This window comes from Cervus elaphus, chromosome 13, assembly GCF_910594005.1.
Source record: "Cervus elaphus chromosome 13, mCerEla1.1, whole genome shotgun sequence".
In the NCBI taxonomy this organism is placed as follows: Eukaryota; Metazoa; Chordata; class Mammalia; order Artiodactyla; family Cervidae; genus Cervus; species Cervus elaphus.
This window is the reverse complement of record NC_057827.1, coordinates 20,710,293-20,734,525: the sequence shown is the minus strand read 5'-3', so window position 1 is coordinate 20,734,525 and position 24,233 is coordinate 20,710,293. Positions and strand designations below refer to the sequence as shown.

Below are 24,233 nucleotides of genomic sequence, written 5' to 3'. Positions count from 1 at the left end.
CATTAATAATTTCCTTAATATTTAATTTTCACTTGTCCCATATCCTCCTTCATTTTGGCAGCTACCTTCCCACATTAGTGGATGAAAGTGGTTTTGCTGAGAATGGGAGTGTGAGGTGACTCCTGTAAACTTTCCTCAACCTGGGACTCTTCTGAACTATTTTTATCAGAAATGCCTTGAAGTGTATGGATGATGCCCCTATCTAATTTCCAACCCCAATGCACCATTTTCCTTTGTCTATTTTATTTTATCATGTCAATCATGATCCTAAGAACAAGAGAGTTATACACCTGGCTCAAACCACCACTTTGCCCCAATCCCAACACGATTAACAACTGTTCACTAAAGAAGGCTGGAAGTCACGGGAGATGTAGCAGTCTACACTGAAGTCACTTCGGGTAAACACTTAGAGAAGATGGTGAATCCAAATGACAATATGGAGAGCTGTACTGCAAACAGAAGACAGGGTTGGATACACTTTGAGGTAGTGCATTTGTTGAGCAGTGAACATCTTAGTCACATGTGCCCTGCACATCATTTTGATAGTTACAAGGAAGGACTTCTGAGGCACTGGGAATGAACAGTGAAGGGAACTGTTCTTCACTGAAGCTACGCTGTAGCCATTGTTCCAGGCCCTTTTTATATCATCCCATTTAAATCTCTCAACATGCCTATGCGAATTCATTTTGCTGCCCAGTAGAAACTAACGCAACATCGTAAAGCAAACATACTCCAATAAAAGCTAATTTTAAAAAGCCTCTCAACAGCCTCCTGAGACAAAGCCTTATGACACCCATTCTTTTTTTTTTATCATATTTAATCTTTATTTTACTTTCCATTTTATTTTTATCTTGAAAAACTGGAAATAGAACTGCCACATGACCCAGCAATCCCACTTCTGGGCATACACACCAAGGAAACCAGATTTGAAAGAGACACATGCACCCCGATGTTCATCGCAGCACTGTTTATGACACCCATTCTTAAAGACTGCAAATTGGTACTCAACTGAATTGAGAAACTTGCTTGAGCAAGTTTAAGTGAATTTAAAGCCACTTGCAAAGAGGAAAATCAACTCTTGAATCCTAATCCATGACTGCTGACATATTGCTAATTTCAGTAGTTTGGCAAGTTTATTCTATATGTTCTTTCACGTCCTGGCATCCCAGGAGCATGATGAGGAAAAGAAGTTGAAGGTGCAAAGAGAAGGCAAAATTCGAGGTTTTCAACCATGGTGAAGAGGGTAGCTATTATCTGTATCGTATTTTGAAGTTCCACATAAGCATCCACTTGGAGAGGGGGCTGAAATCTTCCACTTATAAAAGGAAAAATCTCATAAGAAGTCAGACTTTAAAAATGTAAAACACTTTGTTTCCTTTCCCCATATCCTTTGTTATAACAGATCCACTGTAAAACTGCAATAATTAATCTGTAGATATGGGTATCTATTGGTTTTCATAGGAAAGTGTGAGTTTACAGTACAGTTTAGATATTTTTGTTGAGAAACAAAAAGGTAGATGCAGACATAAATGCTTTAGCTTTAATTAATACAGCATTAATATCAATTATAGCCCAGAGATCCTCAGATTATAGATAGAAATAAGCATAGACTTATGGACTTCCCAGGTGGTGCTAGCGGTAAAGAACCCACCTGCCAATGCAGGAGACATAAGAGATGAGGGTTTGATTCCTGAGTTGGGAAGATCCCCTAGAGTAGGATGGCAACCCACTCCAGTATTCTTGCCTGGAAAATTCCATGGACAGAGGAGACTGACAAGCTATGGTCCATGGGGTCATAAAGAGTCAGACACAACTGAGCAGCTTAGCATGCACACAGGGCTCAAAGAAATTAAACAGTGAGACCTGGGTTCAGTCCCCTGGAGATCGAAAGAAGATCCCCTGGGGAAGGGAATGACTACTCACTCCAATATTCTGGCCTGGAGAATTCCATGGGCTGCATAGTCCATGGGGTTGCAAAGAGTCAGACACCACTGAGTGACTTTCACCTTCATGCATTCTATGATGAAAACAGATTGGGATTTAAAGTCAGATTGAATCTGACTCTGACCTGAATGTTCAATCTGGTATAACCTTGGATATGTTGCTAAATATCTCTCAGACTCTGTTTCCTCCTTTGTAGAATGGAGGCCAAAATGCCAACTTCACAGTGATTTCATATATTGTGAAAACTTCTGACATGTATTAGGTCCCCAATTAATGCTTCATTTTTATTAATACTAATGATTCAAATTCTTGACAGCCTATAGTAATGATACACTCTGTGACATTTACTTTGCGGAGGACTTTGTGGAGACCACATGGTTCCACATCAGACTGGCTCTTGAGATTAAAATTCTGCTCCACAGCAAACATTTCAACAAGTCAGCACAGCCATATGCCTTCACATTTAGCCTTACACTTGAAGCAGTGGATTGGAAGGCCTTGGAACACCCATAGCAAAAAGAGTAATCTTTACACTGTAATTAATTTCTCTGTTTTTCCCTTTTAGTGGTCATGATGTACAGTTGATATTTGTGTTGGAATAAATACTCTCAGACCAGCTTAAGACGTATCAAATGCACCATCCTCCCACTAAACAAACTGTCCTAGATCTGAATCAACTGGGTTGTCCAAGCCACGAACAGCCATAAACCAGTTCCAGCCATGAAATTCCACCCTATGGGAACTCCTCAAAGGGTAATTTTCAAGGACAGAAGCTGACCCTTGAGGGAAGAGAAAATATAGTTATTTTCAAAACTCTTTTCTAAGACACCAAAAATTACTTAATAACTCCTTTTTAAGCTGCTTGCCTTTATGAAACAAAAAATACAAAAACAAAATATATACGAAATTTCATGAAAATCAAAAGCCATTCAACAGTTGGCTTCCAAAATATGCTCTTATATTTCTGCTTCAAAACACAGTCTCCTATTGATCCAGTGACTAACTGTTCGATGAACTCATTTCAGCCTTCACTGGCAATTCTGACCAGAAAAAAAAAAAAAAACTAACTTGTGATGAACACTTATTGCCATCACAAACAAAATTCAGGAAGGCAATATTTGGGTTTTCCAAACAGCACAAAAATAAAATAATAAATTGAATTTCTCAAAAAACTATCTTCTTTGAGAGACTTGGAAATAACATGTCTATAAATATAAAGTCATTTCATTGCAACACTTTATACTGCTAACATCTTAATACGCCAGCTTGTTTATGCGGTAATTTGGGAATGTAATACCCGTGACGGCCAAAGGATGGCAGTGGTCTATATATGTGCTCAGGGTTCGTGGGTTGCTGATGTCTGGAACTGCCTTTCCTGTTTCTCCACCTTAATGACTTTTTTTTAAAATTGTTATCTATTTTATACACAGTAGTATATATATGTCAATCCCAATCTCCCAATTCATCCCACCTCCCCTTTCCCCCCTTGGTATCTAAACATTTGTTCTGTGTTTGTTCTACGTCTGTGTCTCTATTTCTGTTTTGCAAATAAGTTCATCCATACCATTTTCTAGATTCTACATATATGCATTAATATATGATACTTGTTTTTCTCTTTCTGACTCACTTCATTCTGTATAACCATATTAGAGCCTCCTATGTCTCTGCAAATGGCACAGTTTCATTCCTTTGTATGACGGAGTAATAGTCCATTGTATGTACATACTACATCTTCTTTATCCATCTCTCTGTGGATGGACATTTATGCTGCTTCCAAGTCCTGGCTATTGTAAACAGTGCCGCTATGAACATTGTTGGGGTGGAGGCCCTCTCTGCCTCACTGACTCTTGATATTGTTTCAGAAAAACTCCCTTCCACTGTTGTGGCCTGATCACTTCCCATTTTACTTCTTACCCCTTATAATCATAATTCTGTGGGTGTCGGACTTCCCTGGTGGCTCAGTGGTAAAAAGAAATAATCCTCCTGCCAATGCAAGAGACATGGGTTCATTCCTTGATCCAGGAATATTCCACATGCCACAGAGCAACTAAGCCTGTGGGCCACAATTACTGAGCCTGTGCTCTCGAGCCCGGGAGCCGCAACCACTGTGCCCAAGCGCCCTAGAGCCCCTGCTCCACAAGAGAAGCTGCCCCAATGAGAAGCCCACACACCGCAACAAAGAGTAGCCCCCACTTGCAGCAGCTAGAGAAAAAGCCTGCCCAGCAACGAAGTCCCAGCATAGCCAAAAACAATTATTTAAAAAATAACTCTGCTAGTGCATTATTTAATTTCATTAGAGCATCCTATAATTGGCAAACCTTGGTATTAAATCTGAAAAGCATTTTTTGGAGGTTCATTTGACCCAAACATGCTATATAACATGGGCCACAATATGCTAAAAAACACGGGATTTTATCATGTGGATGATGATTACTGTAATTAGGGTGGGCCATTTTCAGAGAGAAACTATTTCAGCCATAAGGAAACAGATGTGAGGTTCCCTCTTTCCTTTTTAGAGCCCTCAGGCTCTAGTCAAATGGTACACCACCTGTGTTTATTTTTTCAAGTCATTTAATATTCTGATAACTTTTATATATTGAGGGAAAAGGTCAAGGTAGGGTAAAACTACACTTGGATATTCCTATCAAAAGAAGTGGGGTCTTATCTTACTTCTTCCACCCACGACGTGTCTAAACTATAGCAAAATCACCTATTTTGAACTCAGTCTCTATTTATCAAGCCAGGGGTACTGAAATGAGTACCCTCTACTTTCCCTTCTGCATAAAATATTTTAAGATTCTATGAAAATTAAAAGCACTGCTGTCAGAGTCTAAAATTGTTTCATCCTTTTAAAAAATATTGTAGAAATCTTTAGGTTGCAAAAATCATAGTAGTTCTGAGAAACAGAAATGAGATGCTCCCAAAGTATAATACTCAGGAAAAAATCTCATCAAACTGTGAAAAAAGAAAATGGACAGAGACTCTGAAAAACACTGAGAAAAAGACCCCAGAGAAGTAAGAACTTGAGGTGATGGCAGCGTGGGAATCTCAGGAAGGTGTGGTCACCTTCCTCCTAGCACTTCTGCACGTGAGAAGCTGCCACAGTTCGTTTTTGATCAAACACAAAGAGAGTTAACCATGGCGCAGAGCATTATCTCGGTGATACCGAAATAAGAGAGCAAGACCTGCGGCTCTGTTTCGCTACATTCCTTCTTTAGGCTGCCAGATCTTTAAACTGGCAAAACAGTAACTATTAACACTCCGATTTCTTTCTCTCTTTCTTCCTTCCTCTCCCTCCTCCCCTCCCTCCCTTCCTTTCTTTCTCTTTAATCTGACTCTGAAGATCCTGCTCTGAAATATTTGAGTAGCGACTAGTGACCTATACCAAATTCCACCTTAGTCCCCACTCAACTGATTGCAAACTAATACTGAGAGAGAAAGTGTCTCTGTAAGACTGAAATTACAAAAAAAAAAAAAAAGAAGAAGAAGAAGAAGATGAACTGCGTATGTGTATTAAATACATGGTTATGAATGCAAAATTTTGTCAGAAGCAGTGAACAGCAGACAGATTATAGCAGAAAACTGAATGCGTCAAGTTCAATGCAAACACAAAGAATTTCCCTAAAATGCAAAACAAAACTCAAACTAAAAAGCTAAGGTAAGAAAGGGAAGGAGAAGGAGAGAAGAATGAGAGAAGCAAAGATATAAAGCTCCTGCCCTGGTTCATATCTTTCTTTGCCAGGATCACCCGTATCAAACTTCACCTATGTTAATATCCAACTAATTGTTCACCCCGCCCAAACTAGTCTGTTTCTTGCTTCTATGCATTCTTTTGTGCTTTTCTCTCTACCTACAAAAACACACCCTGCTTTTGTTCCCTCCATTCCCCATTCCCAATGCTAATGGGCTAAATCCTCCTCATCAATCAAAACTCTTCAAGTCCTTTTTGAATGAATGAATAAATGAACAATCTAATGATCAATAATGGTTTTGTTAGTTTCAATGCATGTATCCATAGCCAGACAATCCAATAAAATATTTTGCAGACTAAACGTTACTATAACTATTTTCATTTAGCTTTAATTTTCATCATTACAAAAGTAATGCCTAATAATTACAGAAAACACTTTTAAAGTTAACATTTAGTCCTGGTGGCTCAGACAGTAAAGAATCTGCCTGCCATGCAGGAGACCTGGGTTCAATCCCTGGGCTGGGAAGACCCCTGAAGAAGGGAATGGCAACCCACTCCAATATTCTTGCCTGGAGAATTTCATGGACAGAGGGGCCTGGTGGGCTATAGGACATGGGGTCACGAAGAGTCAGACATGACTGAGCTACTGAACAACAACTCCCATGGATCACTGTTCTCCATTACCTGATGTCAATTAAACCTTCTAAAATAATTTTTAACTATATTTTATCTGTAGTTTTTTTCAGATGGGAAGATTAATCTGATCCCAGTTCTTCCATCTTGGGAACAGAAGTTGTATGCATGTTCTTTTATATAGTTGAGATCATTCTGAATTTTGAACCTTATTTTTTGTGATCAATATTTTATCATAAGCTCATACCACTGGCAAACAGTATTCCTAATCTATTTTTTAGTGTTACTACATGATATTATGATGTATAAATGTATCATGTGTATAAATGCATCCCATGTTATCAAACTTTTTTGTTTACAATATTTCCAATTATAAATAATATCATGATTGATATTTTTGTACACCTTTCTCAATGATATTCTGGACAAATTTCAAGAAGAGAAAAAATTAGTTTAAGGAATGGGAACTTGACAAAAAAGACACCTGATGTACACCATCCTATTGTCTTCAGGAAGATTTTATCAATCTACATTCCTAACAGCATATGTGAGAGTTCATCTTTTGAATCCTCACCAAGAATATTATTTTTCTAAATATTTGCCACTCTGACTTATGAAATTGGTATCCTGATATAAACTGTGTGTCCATGATTATTGGCAAGTTGAATATTTTCATGGGATTATTGGTTTTTCTATTTCCTCTTTGTGAATTATGTATTTCCATTCTTTTATTGCTATTAAGATATTGGAGTGCTCCAAAACAACTGGGGTAGGCTCCCTGGCCCTATTCTCTTGCAATATACCCCAGTCATATATGAATCACCATCTTTTCTTGTTTTTTCTTCTTTTGTTGTTGTTTTCGAACTTGCTTCTGCCTCTGCCTTGAGGGTTCTTCTTTTATAACCTTAACAACTTTGAAAATCCTTTCCTATTTCAAATCAAAAGCTGCCTTTTTTAGTGAATTCTTCCTTGGCAGTTCCTGGGTAGACTAACATCCTCCTTCTTTGAACATCCTGCCATTATATTATCATATTGTGCATGTATCTGTAAGCTCCCTAAAACACAAGGGCTATATATTTTCATCTCAAAGTCCACACATCTTCACAAATAGTAAATTTCAAAGACACTTATTGAAGGAATAAATGGTTAAGAGAGTGCATCACAAACAACACTGTTCATCTATTCTGATGGCATTTATTGAATACCTACTATCTACCTTTTGAAATTTAAACCTAATTTTTTAATAATTAACTTCTTTGAAATGGCAGACAACTGTTTTCTAGTCATTCTTCTCATTGGCTCTTCTAAATATAATTAATGATCACATGTGATCTAATATTAAAATGGCACTATAACTGAACTTAGAAACTCTCCAATCTGTTCCCATCCTGCAGTCTCTGTGTAAATTCTTTAAAGAAGCTCGCTATAGAAGGCTATACATCTGCTTAATAGATTTCTTTTGACCTTCGCTTTTCAGCTAATTGAGTTGGCCTGTCTCTGCTTAATAAACATATCCCAGACCCAGCACCCACTCACGGCCCCATAGGGAAAGCAGAATGTACTCCCTTCACCCATATGCTTCATAATTCCCCTGAGCATGGAATCAACCCCTGAAGAATTTGGTAATGGCCTATTAGAAGCATCTCTTCCTTCAGGACTTCCCTGATGGTTCAGTGGCTAAGACTCTGCGCTCCTCATGCAGGGGACCCAGGTTCGATCCCTGGTCAGGGAACTAGATCCCACAAGCCACAACTAAAGACCCCACACGCCACCACTGAGACCTGGCATGGCCAAGCCAATAAATCGTACTTAAAATAAAAGCAACTCTTCCCTCAAAGCAAAAGGCAAAGGTCAGAAGAGTCTCTCCTGATACAGGTCTTTCTGAACTTCCCATCAGTTCTTCGAAGCCCCTCACCCACATATTTGAAAGCAGTTATAGTATTGCGAGTAAGTCATGATTTACAGAAAGAAACAAATTTCTTTGCAAAAGCTCCTTGCTCATTCAGCCTGGGCTAGAAGATTAATATCTATGGAAAGTGAAAATTCCTAAGAGTCTGCCTCCAAACTCCAGAGGGGAAATGGGAGCAAATCCACAAAGCACACGTGCTTTGTCATTCAGCCCTGTCTGACTCTTCTGTGACCCCATGGATGGTAACCCACCAGGTTCCTCTATCCACGGGATTCTCCAGGCAAGAATACAGGGGTGGGTTGCCATTTCCTCCTCCAGGGGATCTTCTCAGGGATGGAACCCACATCTCTTATGTCTCCTGCATTGGCCAGTGGGTTCTTTACTGTTAGTGCCACCTGGGAAGCCCAGATCCATGAAAAGGTATGGGCAGAACAGGTTTCAGCACATAAAGATGGGAATGGAGTGTCTGTAGAGAACCCTCACAGAGCCAAGGGGGCATGTAGGACCGTCCCAGGTACACACGCCCAGCAAGTTTTATTCTGTTTTGCTTTGGAGCCTCTTTCTATACAAGCAGCTGGACGCACCCAAAATCAGCACGTTACCAATATTCCATCTGCCCCATCTCATGTCATGCTGAGACAAAATACCACACCACAGGAGAGCTCTCCTTGCCAGATCATCTTCCCTGAATCAAGGACTGGCCATGGCGTCCCTGGACAACCCCATATGCATGTATTTTAGAGCTCCTCCTCCTCAAGGTATCCAATTCACCTCACTCAAGTATCAGGGTGTCTAGGAGGGAGAAACAGACTAGGAGCCCTGTGGATGCACAGCCAACCCAAGCCCATCTCAGGCCCAGAGGAGGATTTGACACATTTCTAGGTAGGCTCTCCAAAGTCCTGAGCCTCCTAAGGATCCAGGCCCACAAAAGGAGGGCTTTCTGGCTCAGCTCTAAGGATAAAGGCATGATGAGGACATTTCCACAAAATAGGAAGTCAGTCCATTTCACAAGCCCAGCACTGGGGTCAGGAAATTCTCCCACACTGTACTTCTATGGTTCCCATAATTTGAAGACAGAGTTCACCTTCTGCTATTTTCAAACCCTCCTATCTAGAATCAAGATAGACACTTACAATGTTCTCAAATAAATATTAAAAGTCCTAGTTCGGGGCAGGTTTGATTTGTATTACACAGTAGCAGATCTTAGAGAAGCAGACAGGGTCTTGACATCAGGATGGAAGGCTGAGTTTGACCTCTTTGGGTTTTAGCCACCTCATCTTAAAACAAAGGAATTGGACCAGCAGGTCCTTAAGGAACTTTCAACTTTAGATCCTATGACTTGAATGTCTACAACTGGCCCTAATCAGGGAGAGATCACTGGCTTCCCAAAAAGATGAGAGGGATTTCAACCAACAAACCTAGTCACCAAGGTTTTAATACATGTAGGAAACTATTCATTCCATGATCAGCTACAGGCTTGGAGTCAGGTGGCAAAGGCACTAATCACTCTGTCAGTAAGTTGAGCCTGTGTGGCCCATTCCCAATAGAAGCACTTGTAGGGCTGGGTTGGAATTTTTTTGTTCCTGTTCCAGGGTATTTGAGTCCAAGTGATCTGGAGCACACATTTTCTGAAACCAGCCATGTGAGCCTGAACCCTGGAAACCACAGAGTCTTAATTATATTAAACTGAGAACAGCAAAAGCCACAAAGCCATTCATGGGAGAGTAAGGGGGGAAAGAACACCGAGGGAGAAATTCAGTAGCTATTTTGAAAAACAGGAAAATTTGCTTGTCTGTCTCAGTGACAAAGTAGCTGAGTCACTGAATCGCTCATGATCTCAGGCAACCCATGAGCTTTGGTTGAGTCTCCACTCATCTGTCAGCTACTCTGAAAAGTGGAATGGTAGGATACTTGGACAAATTCCAGAAGGTCTGGGTCTGCAAAAAAAAAAAAAAAGTAGGAATTTTGCAAGGAGGGAAAGGAGGAGAGGGACATTTTTTAGAGCTCGTAAATTGAAGATGAAATCATCGTAAAGAACTGCCCGTGAAGCAATGCCTAGTAATCCTGCACTCAGGCAAAGCTCAGATGCCAGAGATGCTGTGAGATCAGGCCTTTGAAGGGAGAAGATCACCTAAAACTATTCTAAGCACAGACAACAAGAGGCTAAGCTGAAGAATTTGCTTATGAGGCTTGATAAAGACCCAACACATTCATCTTCTCCTCTTGTCAAAGTGTTGGAGCCCAGGTGAAGCATACGGCCTCTGAACACTGTGGCCCCATAGAATTCTAGGCCCCTAGGAACTCCTGCAGAGAAGGCAATGGCACCCCACTCCAGTACTCTTGCCTGGAAAATCCCATGGACAGAGGGGCCTGGTAGGCTGCAGTCCATGGGGTCTCTAGGAGTGGACACGACTGAGTGACTTCACTTTCATGCATTGGAGAAGGAAATGGCAGCCCACTCCAGTGTTCTTGCCTGGAGAATCCCAGGGACAGGGGAGCCTGGTGGGCTGCCGTCTATGGGGTCGCATGGAGTCGGACATGACTGAAGCGACTTAGCAGCAGCAGCAGGAACTCCTGAGCCTGAAGAGCATCAATTATAACATGAGAACCCTGCAGAAAGCCTGAGAGGACATGGATGTGATGGGAATATTGAAAACATCCTCCGTGAGGGTTAGACCAGCAGGGTCCTGAACAATACATTTCCTGACCTCCTGACTTCTTGGGAAAGCTCCAGAGAAATTTCAAGTGAATGATTTTGGCCTTTTCATTTTTTTTTTTTTTTTTTTTGGCCACAAGGCATGTGGGATCTTAATTCCTCGACCAGGGATGAACCTGCAATCCTTGCATGGCAAGGCAAAGTCTTAACCACTGGACTGCCAGGGAAGTCTCATACACTGAGGTTTTTAAGACAAGAGAGGTCAACAGAGTTTGAAGCCCTGAAAGATAAACTGATGCTAACAGCAGAAATTGCTGTTGTTTTTACAGAACCATAGGTCCACCCTACAAATGAGGGCACAAAGGTACAGGAGGAGTTGCGACATGGACCAAACACAGGTTCTTCTAAGGTCATAAGGTGAGCCAGACCAGCAGTCCATCTTTGCTGCAATAAATTTTCCTACTTAGCAAATTTGGAAAGCTCAAAGAGAGCTCTGGTGCAGATAAACAAACTTGTTCACAGGAGAACCGGCTAGTGAGAGCGAGCTCACCCTGGCCTTGTGTCATTCCTGCCCCCCCCCCACCACCATTCTATAAAAAGCTCCCCCATAAATTCTAAAGCCCCATAAATTCCAGCTGAATGGATTATCAAACCAAATACTGGAAGCCTAGCTCTGTCTCAAATAGGAAGCGAAGTCTAAATGTGAATGCTGCCTGTCACGTCCCCTCAAACTCAGATCTTTCTCTTCTGCCAACCTCGGGCAATCCTCTAGACAAATCTAAGGAAGAGATAAAAGATGCCATGTGCGCCTTCCCTCCAGTGAGACTCTCTTCTCTCTCAAGCTGACAGTTGCTGCCTTTCATTCTCTTCGCGTGATTCCTCTCCCTCCAGGCACCTCAGTCTCTCACACAGGAGGCTTCAGGGAGATCTACCCCATCATTTCCCAGACATGTTTAGACATGACAGAACCTCACATGTGAAGTTCTTGGTAACAAGGAATAAGATAATAAATAGGAAATACCTACAATAGCACCCGGGCTTTCCCAGGTGGCCCAGTGATAAAGGATCCGCCTGCCAATGCAAGAGACGCAGGTTTGATCCTTGGGTCGGGAAGATCCCCTGAAGGAGGAAATGGCAACCTGCTCCAGTATTCTTGCATGAAAATTCCATAGAAAGAGGAGCCTAGTGGTCTATCCAGTCCAGGGGGTCACAAAGAGTCAGACACAACTGAATACACACACACGAAATAGCACCCACTCAGTAAATGTTGGCTTTTATTAATCATCAGATAGGTTATTCAAAATATATATACATTTTTTTTACTTGATGAAGTTCTTTTGAATTAGGAGTCTACCATGGTCTGGGCACTTGGGTTGGGCCAATGGAGAACAGCAAAATAAATATAATTTGACTTCTACCTTCAGAAGGTTGAGAATTTCGAGGAGAGAGAAGACACACAAACATGTGTGTGCATGCTCAGTCATTCCAGTTGTGTCTAACTCTTTGCGTCCCTACAGACTATAGCCCACCAGGCTCCTCTGACCCTGGGATTTCCCAGGCAAGAATGCTGGAGTGGGTTGCCACTTCCTTCTCCAGGAGAACTTCCCCACCCAGGGATCGAACCCACCTCTCCTGCCTCTCCTGCACGACAGGTGGATTCTTCACCACTGAGGCACCGGAAAAGCCAACATGGGAGCCAAATCTGATATGTGTCAAAGGAAAACGTGAACAAAGCGCTGGAGGAGGGAAAATTCCTTCCCGTGAGGTGCCTGAAAAGTGGGGGGAGTTTCTCCCATTCAATAAGACCGTGATGCCCTTCCAGAGGGAAGGAAACACCTGAGGAAAAGATCCAGAGCAGGACAGGGAATCCACGTGTAGGGGTATCTGGCTAGAAAGATGAGAGGGGGACTGAAAGGTAAGGAAGGAGATGGAGATCAGGATATATTGGCTTTTTTTAATTTATATATATATTTCTTAACACACACATGCACATATATATGGGCTTCTCAGGTGGTTCAGCAGTAAAGAATCCACCTGCCAATGCAGGAGATGCAGGTCCAAACCCTGGATCAGGAAGAACCCCTGGAGAAAGAAACGGCAACCCACTCCAGTATTCTTGCCTGGAGAATCCCAAGGACAGAGGAGTCTGGCGAGCTACAGTCCATGGGCTCACAAAGAGTCAGGCACAATTTAGCAACTGAACACACACACAGGTACTGGCCACACTGCATGGCTTGTGCAATCTTAGTTCCCTGATCCCCTGCATCGGAAGCATGCAGTCTTAACCACTGGACCACCAGAGAAATCTCCCAGGACACATTCTTAATTGCTTTGAAGTTGGGGAAGGCCAACTGGAGGGCTAGAGGAGCCATCTAGGTCTGATTAAAAATGGCTCAGAGTAAAGCGACGGTCAGGAGGAAACAGGGTCAAGCTGACCAAATCTATGGCCCTCAGACCCTGGCAGCATGGAGGGTATTTGGGAAGTGAGGGAGGCCTGGAGCAGCCTCCTCCTCTGGGAGGGAGGGTTGGCGAGAGGCCACAGGGGGTGAGTGACATTGCTCGGCATGCCCCTGCTCTCTAGAAGGTGTGCAGCTTGTGCCCTGTCGTAAATCTCCCCCTGAGTACTATCTGGAGACAGGGTTTTATTGGAGGACAGCTGCATAACTAATTTTAGGTTTGCACTGGAGAAATAGGGCAGGTTTAATCTCCAGGGCAGGGAGGAGTCACAGAAACAACGCTGAGCATCTGTTCTCGCTGAGGCATCTGAGAATAACTCTCCCGGAGCTTGCCAGCACTTGCAAGATGACCCTCAGTAGAGCTATTCAGACCCCCTGACAGGTTACTGCATCCCTGGAAGACCCTTTCAAACCCCCGGGTTCTAGCATCCCAGTGGACTTGAGTAGAATCCACTGGGATATGCCTTAGTTACTATTTGGGACACAGAGTTCATGGGAGAAGGTGAGTGATGGCAGAAACCTCCCATCTGCATGTTTGCCTCTAGCTTTGCTGACTGATCTGAAGCAGGCAGCCACGTATCCAATTGCATTTATATTCCTAACGAGGAACAACATTAAAGCCCAGCAAAGCTTCTGAGATTTTTGGCACCTTCCTTCTTAATGCCCACAACAAACCTAGGAGGTAGGACTTGATATTCACACTTTGAGAAATGTGAGAGTTAAGAAAGGATGAAGGACTTGCCGAGGAATCAGGTAGAAGGAAGGCTATGAGGCAGGTCTTCTGATTTTAGCACCTTTCTTCTTATTGTGCTGCTGGAGGCTGGGGGTAAGGCAGAAAACGAGGCAGCCTTGAGAAAGAATTCAAAAGCAGAGGGAACAGACCTTTATTTAGCCTTTGAGAGGAAATAGTCACTCAACGGAAGAGAAAGGCTCCCCTATCATTAAGCAAATTGGTCCATGAGTTTAGAGGGTCACTGAAATTTAAACAAACGTTAAATGCTTACCTATGGTGGTTGTAAAACGTTGTCTTACCTATGGTGGTTTTAGAAATCACATGCTGGAAACAGGCTGTGTAAGATACGATGATGGTGGTTTAAGAGCAAAGGCTCCTGTATCAGACAAGGTTTAAATTCCAGCTCTTTCACTTAAATCCCAGCATGTTACTTAATTTCTTTCAGCTTCCTTTTTTTTCCCCCCTGTTAAAATTGGGGACAGTAATAGCACCTGCCTCTAAGAGGAAAGGATCAAGTGAGATAATGCATGCTAAGAGCTTAGCACGGGGCAGAGCACATAATAAACGCCGTGGCAATGACAGCTCTATTGAAATGGCTGGTGGAAAAGCCTCTCCTCTATGGAGGTTTGGTTTTAATTTGGCGTTTGGATCAAGAAGGGGAATCATTTTGTCTAACTTTTACAGAACAGGCCAGAAATGCAGGAATAGGCCAAGGTCCCTGAAAAGTCTGTGTCATTGGAAACATCCACCACTGTTAATCCCTGGGGTTACTTTCCCATTTTTCTACACACCTTGATTGGATCTGTGCTTGAATTCTACTCCTTCTGCAAGAGAGGAAGATCAGTAGAGAGGGCAACAAGCATAGTCTCTGAGAAGGGGGCTTCGGGGCTTTGCTGTTTACTCCCCACCCCCCAGTTTGATGTAAAACTATCAGGATCCCATGCAGGAAGGGCCAGGGGCCTAGGGAAGCCAGGGAGGACTTGCCTAGAGAAGCTCTCTAAACAACATGGTACCCAAGTGAGCACTGAGGGGTACTGGTATGTGGGTGGGCCCAGGAGACGCTGCTAGACTTTCACATGATACAGGATAAGTACCAAATATCCCTGAGCTGTCAAAGAGATGCATGGAGACAACAGCAGTTTAGAAGAGTCCTGGAGGGGCCTACCCTGGTTGTCCAGTGGTTAAACTTTCACCTCCAAGCGCAGGGGTGGAAGTTCGATCCCTGGTCGGGGAACCAATATCCCACATGTCACGCAGTCAAAAAATCAAAACAAAACAGAAGCAATATTGCAAAAATTTCAATAAGGACTTTAAAAATGGTCCACATCAAAATAAAAAACTAAAGCAATCTTTAAAAGGAAAGGGGGAAAAAAAAGAGTTCTGGTGAATAAGGCAAAAAGATACAGTTCATGGATTATTGACCAAAGGCCACATTAAGACTGCATATGTCAGCAGCAAAGGCCTACAAACCATGATAAAAACCGAAATATCCAAATCAAATATAGTCAAATTGAATAATGAAGTTTAAGAGGGAAATAAAATGTATTCAATAATTACAGAGAAATCAAGAAAGTTAATAATTTGTCACTGAGCTTGTGACTCTAAAATTTTGTACTTAACTAAATGAGGATCCTTTGATAGAATTTAGTTGAATTTCATTTTGCAATACATTTTCACTTCAGAGATTTTTCAAATGAGGTACATGCCACACAGACTCTCAAAAAAGAGATGGTCTCCAAACAAAAATGGATCCCTAGCCAAATCAGTTTTAGAAAAGGGTATATACTACCTGGAAGTTTCCCTGGTGACTCAGTGGTAAAGAATCTGCCTGCCAATACAGGAGACTCGGGTTTGATCCCTGGGTTGGGAAGCCCCCCTGGAGAAGGAAATGCACTCCACTCCAGTATTCTTGCCTGGGAAGTCCCATGGACAAGACCCTGGTGGGCTGCAACCCATGGGGTTGCAAAGAGTCAGACATGACTGAGCAACTAAAGAACAATGAATACACTACATACCCATCTTGAATACTCTGAATATGTGTTGGCTTTACAAAAGCTCTGAGAAGTCTTAGAGTAAGGAAATGTACCTAACTTTGTTTAACCCAATACTTCTCAATATATCTGATGAGTAATTTTTTTTTGACTGAGATATGATGCTTTTCACTCTAGGAATTGCTGGTGAAGAGAGGTGCAGGTGAGAATGGATGATAATGGCATTAGTGTGGTGACCCAAGAGAAAAATAATCAGGTAGAAGATGAGGTGAAGATTGATGCTGGGACGCAGAAAATATCATGGCTGGGCATGGAAATGCTCCTTTGCCAAATGACCCCATCTATCTTGGAAATTGGCTGAATTTTTTCTAATATTCTTTCAAGGTCCTTGCTGAGTCACTCCCATAAATGATGGATCTTAATGTTTCTGAATATCTCTAAAGCCGGCTTGTCTGACCATCTCCCTTTTTTTCAGTTTGTGATTCACTCCACTCCAGCAGGCAGGACCAGGGAGAACAGGCAGTTTCACTTCCCAATCATAAAAGCACATCTCAAAGCTAGCACGCAACCAGAATTTCATATCCGAGATTTAACTGGCCATCTCTTCAGAGACCCTGAGAACATTTCATTTCCCTGTCTTTTCTGGACTGTCTTTAAAGGGCTGTACTCATCATGGTAGAGTTGCTGTGATTAAAAGAGATACCTGAAAGCTTCAGGTTAAAAAAAAAGACTTTTGAGTCAGACAGATCAGGCTGAATTCAAATCCCAATTCTGCCTTTTCCTGGCATTGTGATCTTGGGGACTCTCTCCACATTTGAGTTTCCTCATTCGAGAATGAGGATGGTGTCATACCCATTATATCACAACTATTCAGGTTTGTTGTGACAATCAGAGGAAGGGGCGCACAGGTGGAGATGGATAGGAGTTGACACAGGGGAAGGTCACTGTACCATGTCTAAGGCAGACATTTCATAGCCACGTCAACCAGTCCCCATTAGAATATCTTTGCCATCCCCATCTCTGTAGGTACACAAAGGGGGGAAAAAGGACCAAAAAGTGCTCAGTACCTGATCACTCGGGTGTGCTTCTGGGTGTAAGGGGTGATGACCTTGAGAAGCAGTTCCATCGCTCCGTTAATCCCCAGCATGGCTCCTGTGGTGACTGAGAAAAACAACAGCGCGCTAGTTACTGACCCGTCTGGACCAAGCATTATTTTCAGCATCACAGACTGAGCCCAAAAGAAAGATGAGGTCCGTTACCTTTCCTACTAAAGGCAACTTAAAAGTAGAGAAAGTCTATGGTCTTTCATCCCTGGCTTGGAAGTTAAAGACACCTGAAAAGCATACATTATCTTCCCATACTATCTTTTTCTCAAAGGGGGCCCAAGCCATGAAATTATGTTTTTCATTTTCCGGTGGCCCATTGCCTTACACCACTGTATTCAGGGAGCGGGCGGTATAGTCACTTTACAATGTTGAGTTGGTTTCTACTATACAGCAAAGTGAATCAGCCACGTGTATACATATATCCCCTCTTCCTTGGGTTTCCTTCCCCTTCAGGTTACCACAGAGTATTGAGTAGAGTTCCCTATGCTGTACTGTCAGTTTTCATTAGATATCTGTCCTATACATAGCAGTGTATATGTGCCCATCCAAATCTCCCAATACATCCCTCTCCCTCTTCTCCCTTGGTATCCAGACTGAAGTAAGTCAGAATGAGCAAAAACAAATATTGTGTATTAGTGCATATATGTGGAATCCATTGTATTTTTAACCAGAATAGTCAAGGTAATTGCCGAGCAGAAGATTTCTCTGTAAGTAGATTTTTGGCTTTCTGGCAACTTCATATCAAGCTGTTTCACCCACTACCAACTTCCCATATGATACATACATGCATGCACACATATATGCATGCACACACAGACAAAATGACATTCACATACATGTGCGTGCACGCGCGCACACACACACACACACAGGCAGCATCTAAGAAACACTTCCTTGGATACATTTTGCTGTTTGGAGAGTTTACAATGAAGAAAAGTCGTAAGTGGATGGGTTAAGGGTCAGTACAACTTGGATTCACTTCTTTAAAACTTTAAGGAACAACTTAATAAAAAAGATAGCACCCTTTCTGTTCCATGCCAATTCCAAGTTCTCCTAAAACTTTGCATTTGGATCTCCCAACACTGAGGCTATGGCTTGACTATGCTTCTATCCATTAGTTGGTCCTGCTCAGAGGTAATTATCAGAAATCTTTGCTTTTTTGTCCAAGTGGATGGTTAGAGAAACATAGTGAGAACTCTGAATAACAGAAAGAGACTCAAAGGAGTATGTGGCCAACCTGGTGGCTTCAGGTAAGTATTTTGGATACAAAAATGCCACTCTCATCTTCAATGATGCTCCAGCCTCTCCACAATATCTCCAGCACCTCATTCCACTCAGTTCACTTTAGGAAGAGCTCTGGTCACATCAAAAAATAAGAGGAATCTACAGGATACAAAATGGAATCCGTTTGGCTGGGGGCAAAATGTTCAGTTAGGAGAAGGAAAGAAGGTTATCTTCCAAGGTGTGACTCTTTTTTTTTTTCCTTTACTGCATTGTTGTAGTGAAACAGAGCAGGATCCTATGGTCCTTGTCCACCCCCCTCCCCCCACTTCTGTCTATGGAAAAATTTTAACCAAAGAAAAAGTTTAATCAGAAAAGTGAGAAAATGCAGACGCAAAGTAGAACTATCAAAGGAAACCAAATAATAGTAGTTCAGTCAATAAGCAAAGTCAAGGACTTTTCGTTCCTTCTTAAGAGCTGATGATAATATAGTGAGCCATATCCTGTAAGCTGTCTTGTAGATACTGAAACTCCCACCAGGTGGAAGAAGTTAAGTACATGATGACCAGACTGTAGCCATGACATAAGCTTCCACAATTCCCATAGTTGGCCTCAAAAAAGTGGAAACAAACCGAACCTGGAACTAAAGATTAACTGTACTTAAAACAATCAAGATGACACTGGTGGGACCACTGATGACCAGTTTCAGGATGGCTGTGAGAGCCACCTGTGGTGTTTCTGTATGTAGGCCCCTCCCTCAGCCTATAAAAGCCCTTCACCCCTGATTGTCAGGGTGGGAGGTGTGGAGGAGGGCATGGAGTCCATCGTAGGACCGGCATCTACCCGCCCCCTCTGGTTGCCAGCATCCAAAATAAAGCAAGCTTTCCTTTCTGCCAACCTGGTCTCTTTAATGGCTTTGAGTGGCAAGCAGCTGTGCCCCATTTTCATAACATACTAAAACAGAGACCTCGTGCCTTGTGCTTTGGGCCAGCTTTGTTCCAGGAAATATGAATGGTAGCAAGGGGGTCATGGAGAAGCAAAGAGAGAGAATCAAGGGAGGCTTATCCTGGCTTGCTCCAAGCCTCAGGAAAGGAGAAAAAATGGAAAACTGGAGTCTCTAATATAGTTCATCCCAGTACAGTCCACCAGAGAGAGACTGAGGCTGATGTCTTAGTTACCACGAGAAGTGCATATTCCTGGAACATCCACTATGCGTCCATTCCTCCTGAGGCTAGTACAGGCGGTCACTGCCTGGATCAAAATTCAAGAATTTGGCATCCAAGTTCTGTCCATCAATCTTCCCTCCCAAGGCTACTCAGTCTGTACTTCTAAATTGGGAAAACATGCTGGAGTAAACTCCTGGCAAATAATTCAGCAAAACTCTAGCATTAAGTACAGTTAGGGAGGAATTAGTTTTAAGAGCATGAATTCTAGCATGGAAGGCTTTCAACTTGGAATTGAGAGAGAATAACAATAAAAAATCCTCACTAAGTTCTTCCATGCTGGATGACTGCCCAAGGTTAGACCTCTGGCAGGTCTATAAACATCCCCATTGGCCATGTGAAAGCTGCTGAAGGGTTCGCTGGCTGTCACAGAGCCATTCTGGGTCCAGCCAACTTCTTTTGCAGATAGGAGCTGTTTAGAAAACTTGCTGGAACATTTGATAGTGGCTAACAATTCACCAAAGAGACAGAAATCCATGGGCTTCATGAACTCTGCTTGCCTCTCATCAGTAAACTTGATGTGTAGAGACTGATCATATGTTTTTAAAAATATCTTATGAAATAGTTTGTATAGTAAATGTTGTCTTGGAATAGGAGACAAATGGCCACTTCTTCATATCCATAGGCAAATCTCAGCATTTTTCAGAGCTCCCTGCTAAAGGAATTCTTCAAGATCTCTATAATCAATGTATATAATGAGAGTAGGTTATTCAGTTTAACTATTCTTTACAACAGTGGTCCCCAACCTTTTCAGCACCAGGTACCAATTTTGTGGAAGATAATTTCTCAACAGACTGGAATTGGGGGTGGTTTGGGGATGATTTGAGTGCATTACATTTATTGTGCACTTTATTTCTATTATTATTACACCAGTTCCACCTCAGATCATCAGGCATTAGATCCCAGAGATTGGGAACCCCTGCTACAAAACCAAAATAAGATATCTCCAATCTCATGCTGTTGGCAAGCTCCAAATGGGAATGACATACCTCCTGCCTACTCATCAACAAGAATTGTCCTTTATGCAAAGCCACAGCCTCTCCCTTAGAATTTCCTTTTTTTAGAGACTGATTTGGATAGATTCTTTTAACCTCTCTGAAATATTGTCTGATTATCTGGTCAATATATACAAATGTGAATGAAGATTCTATCTGTGAACACAGAGTCAAGCATCTATCTCATTATTCCCTAGAAATGTTGTCTTTTGATGGGTCCTCCATGCTTATTCACTTCCAAGGTGGTTCAGTGGTAAGATGAGGGTTCAATCCCTGGGTCAGGAAGACCTCCTGGAGTAGGGAATAGCAATGCACTCCGGTATTCTTGCCTGGAGAATTCCATGGACAGAGGAGCCTGGTGAGTCACAGTCCAAAGAGTCAGACATAACTGAGTGACTGAGCACACACAGACACGTACACACAGGCACATACCACACTTATTCCTGAAATCAACCAATGAAACATGTCCCTACTACTTTGGTAGTTCTGAGGATGGTTACAGAAAAGGTCACCTATTAATTCCCTGTATGGGCATGCTTCCTATTATCTCAAAGGACTGAGGGAAAAGGGGAAAGCAGAGAAGCAAAACATTGACTTAGCAACTGTTGTGTGATGAGCTTACCCCTGAACATGATCTTACTTACCCATCCACCAAGTCTATGAGGTCTTATTACAACTCTGACTTTACAAAGGAAGAAACTGAGGTTAAACAAGTTAAGTGCCCATGTCATATGACTCTTAAGAAATGAAATCAGAGTCAAGCTCAGGTCTTCTTGGCTCTAAGCTCACGTTCTTTCCTCTAGAGAGTATTATATCTAAATAATTGCCACTTTCTTTCTGCAGGAAAGGAGCTTAGAAAAGAGAAATAAAATCTATGTTCATTATACTGAAATAGGTGGTACAGAATCTAATCTATTAATAAGAACTGTCTCTGTGTGGAGAGTAGAATAAACATGACTTTTGCAGTTAGAAACTCAGCCCTCATGACTTACCTGTGTGAACTCAAGCAATTTCTTCACTCTTCTAAGCTTCCTTTTCCTCTTCTTAGCTATCAGATGCTAAGTCTACATACAGGATTGTTAACGATACTCAGAAATAATCCAAATTAGGAGATGGCAATAACATCAACACTTCTACTATGATATATGAAATTACCTGAAGGACCATGTTAAGACACAATGGGAGATAAACTTGGGTAAAGGATGTCATGATCTATGCATGACTTCAGGGACATAGTGGAGAGATTTGTGATGTGAGGGCTGCTCTTGACAGCTGTAACACATTGCACTGTGCCTTGGATGTAAGGACTCAATAAAGTCTGCCTTCCCCTGGAATAGGTCTTTTTCGCCTTATAGTACTGACAGAGAGATGTAGAGTGCTAAAACGAGTAGCTCCCAAGGGAAGACATGATGGACCTCTCATTTCAAGAACTGATTCAAGAGCTCTCCAGGGACACTGACATAGAGACAGATTTATGGACACGGGGTGGGGGGCTACGGGGGGAGGAGAGGGTGGCACGTATGGAGAGAGTAACATGGAAACATACATTACCATATGTAAAATAGACAGCCAACGGGAATTTGCTGTATGTCTCAGGAAACTCAAACCAGGGCTCTGAAACAGCCTAGAGGGCTGGGGTGGGAGGGAGGTGGGATAGAGGTTCAAGAGGGAGGGGACATATGTACACCTATGACTGATTCACGCTGATGTTTGACAGAAACCAACACAATACTGTAAAGCAAATATCCTTCGATTAAAAATAAATAAAAGGAAAAAAAGAAAGGTTCTCCACAGCCGAGGAGACAAAGAAATAACTTCTCACCTCTATAGCCTCTAGAATGTGAGGCTCCTCATGGTTTATTTATCTTGTTGGGATTACATCTGTCCTCCACCCAAGCCCTCCTTCCAACCATGCTCCCAAATGGTTTCCAGGTGCTCCAGCCCAGATCTGGAAGCCACCCCAGAGAGCCACAGTTGAGTTGCTTACCACTCGAGGCAAAGACACGCAGAGCCCAGAGACAGTGGAGGAGGTTCTGGCTGTGGCACAGGTTTTTCCTGGCCAGAATCAATGTCACATCAAGTGCTTCCAATTCCAGCGCCTTCTGTCCAAACTTTTTATCTGTGAACACATATCAATCCATCTGAGTTGTGTTGCACATTAATTCTGACAGTTGTATGCTACGTGGGGGAGAGGACAGCAAAGACGGTGGAGGGAAGAGGATTGTCATGGCAATGAGACTTTTCAGATCTAGTGGAAAATGCTAAAGTATGTCTCCATTGGAACCGGATGGCTCGAAAGAGCCCATCAAGGGTACTCATACGGACATTATTCTTCAAGTATTATTTACATGAAGCCTTGTGGGTTGTATGACTCTTATCCCCCGTATGTAAGAATGCTTTGGTTGTTCTCAAACATGAGCTAGATGTTAGTTGGGTATAAATTTATTTCTCTAAGACAGTTTTAGAATCAAGGATACTTAAGTGACATAACTTGGGCTTCCCTGGTGGCTCAGTGGTGAAGAATCAGTCTGCATTGCAGGAGATGTGGGTTTGATCCCCAGGTTGGAAAGATTCCCTGGAGAAGGAAATGGCCACCCATTCCAGTATTCTTGCCTAGGAAAGCCCATGGACAGAGGAGGCTGTCAATTGCAGCCTCCTACAGTCCAGGGGCAATTGCAAAGAGTCAGACACAACTTAGCAACTAAGCAAGTTACATAAATTCAAATATAGTGTGTGGACCTTGATTGGATCCTTCCCTGAGCATGTCTGTAAAAGGCATGTTGGGAACATTTTAGAGAAACTGGAATGAATATAAATATGCTTGTCTTATTAATTTGCTAGATTTGTGATTATGGTATTGTGATTATATAAGAACATGTCTCTCTTCAAAAAATTCACTTAAAAGTGTTTAGGAGTAAAATGCTATCTCTAATTTTCCTTAGACTATTTCAAACAAAAATAAATAGGTTAAGGAAATAAGATAAAATGTTAACAATGGTTCGATCTAAGTGATAGGTATATAAGAGGTCATCATTCTATATGATAGAGGACTTTAAAATAAAAGGTGAAAACATAATTTCGGAAAATAAAATTTTCTCCCCAGATTTCTCGAAAATATTGATCAAAATAAACCTGATATTCAGACTTGTGGATGAGTCATTATTATTTTAATAATAGTGAATAAGCATAAGAAATAAATAGAAAGTACTTTTTATTCTATGCTCCTGGTTTTCACAGGATAACAAATGACTATGCCACCTGTCACATTTATCTCTGTCCTTTCCAAAGTGCAATGCCCAAACCATGTTTGTGTTAGCAAGAAGACAGTCACTATCAGATTCATCATAGGTAGAAATGAGTAAAACAGGTAACATCCTAAACCTTAATTACCAATATTTATCTCTGGACCAAAGGACACCAGCAAAGAGACTGTGACTGAACTCATATGACCCATTCCCTTTATCGGAAAAGAAAGATATCCACCCAGCTCCATTCATGAGCCGCCAATCTCATCGCTGGTCTGTTCAGCTCAGCCCCTGACAGCTTGAATGCTAACATGGAGGATTATAGTCTTTGATGGCAGAAGGAGTGGTGATTTAATTATGGCAATGGTAATATTTGGAGTCTATAACTTGAAAATCACTTCCCTGGTTCATCTCTTTCTCCTATAATACC

The 24,233-nt window shown here is 42.0% G+C and overlaps 1 protein-coding gene and 1 non-coding gene across 4 annotated transcripts in view; one reads left to right on the top strand and one right to left on the bottom strand.

Moving 5' to 3' along the window:
• AGBL1 (AGBL carboxypeptidase 1) overlaps positions 1-24,233 on the bottom strand; it is a 909,156-nt gene that overhangs the window by 808,422 nt on the left and 76,501 nt on the right. For all 3 annotated transcript variants that reach the window (XM_043922371.1, XM_043922372.1, XM_043922374.1), the window contains 2 exons: positions 22,546-22,677; positions 17,081-17,174 (listed from right to left, as the gene is read on the bottom strand). In XM_043922371.1, coding sequence (XP_043778306.1) covers positions 17,081-17,174; positions 22,546-22,677 — 226 coding nt within the window. The remainder of the gene's footprint in view (positions 1-17,080; positions 17,175-22,545; positions 22,678-24,233) is intronic.
• On the top strand, positions 7,928-8,000 carry TRNAR-CCU. The gene has a single exon. It is a non-coding gene; the product is annotated as a tRNA-Arg (tRNA).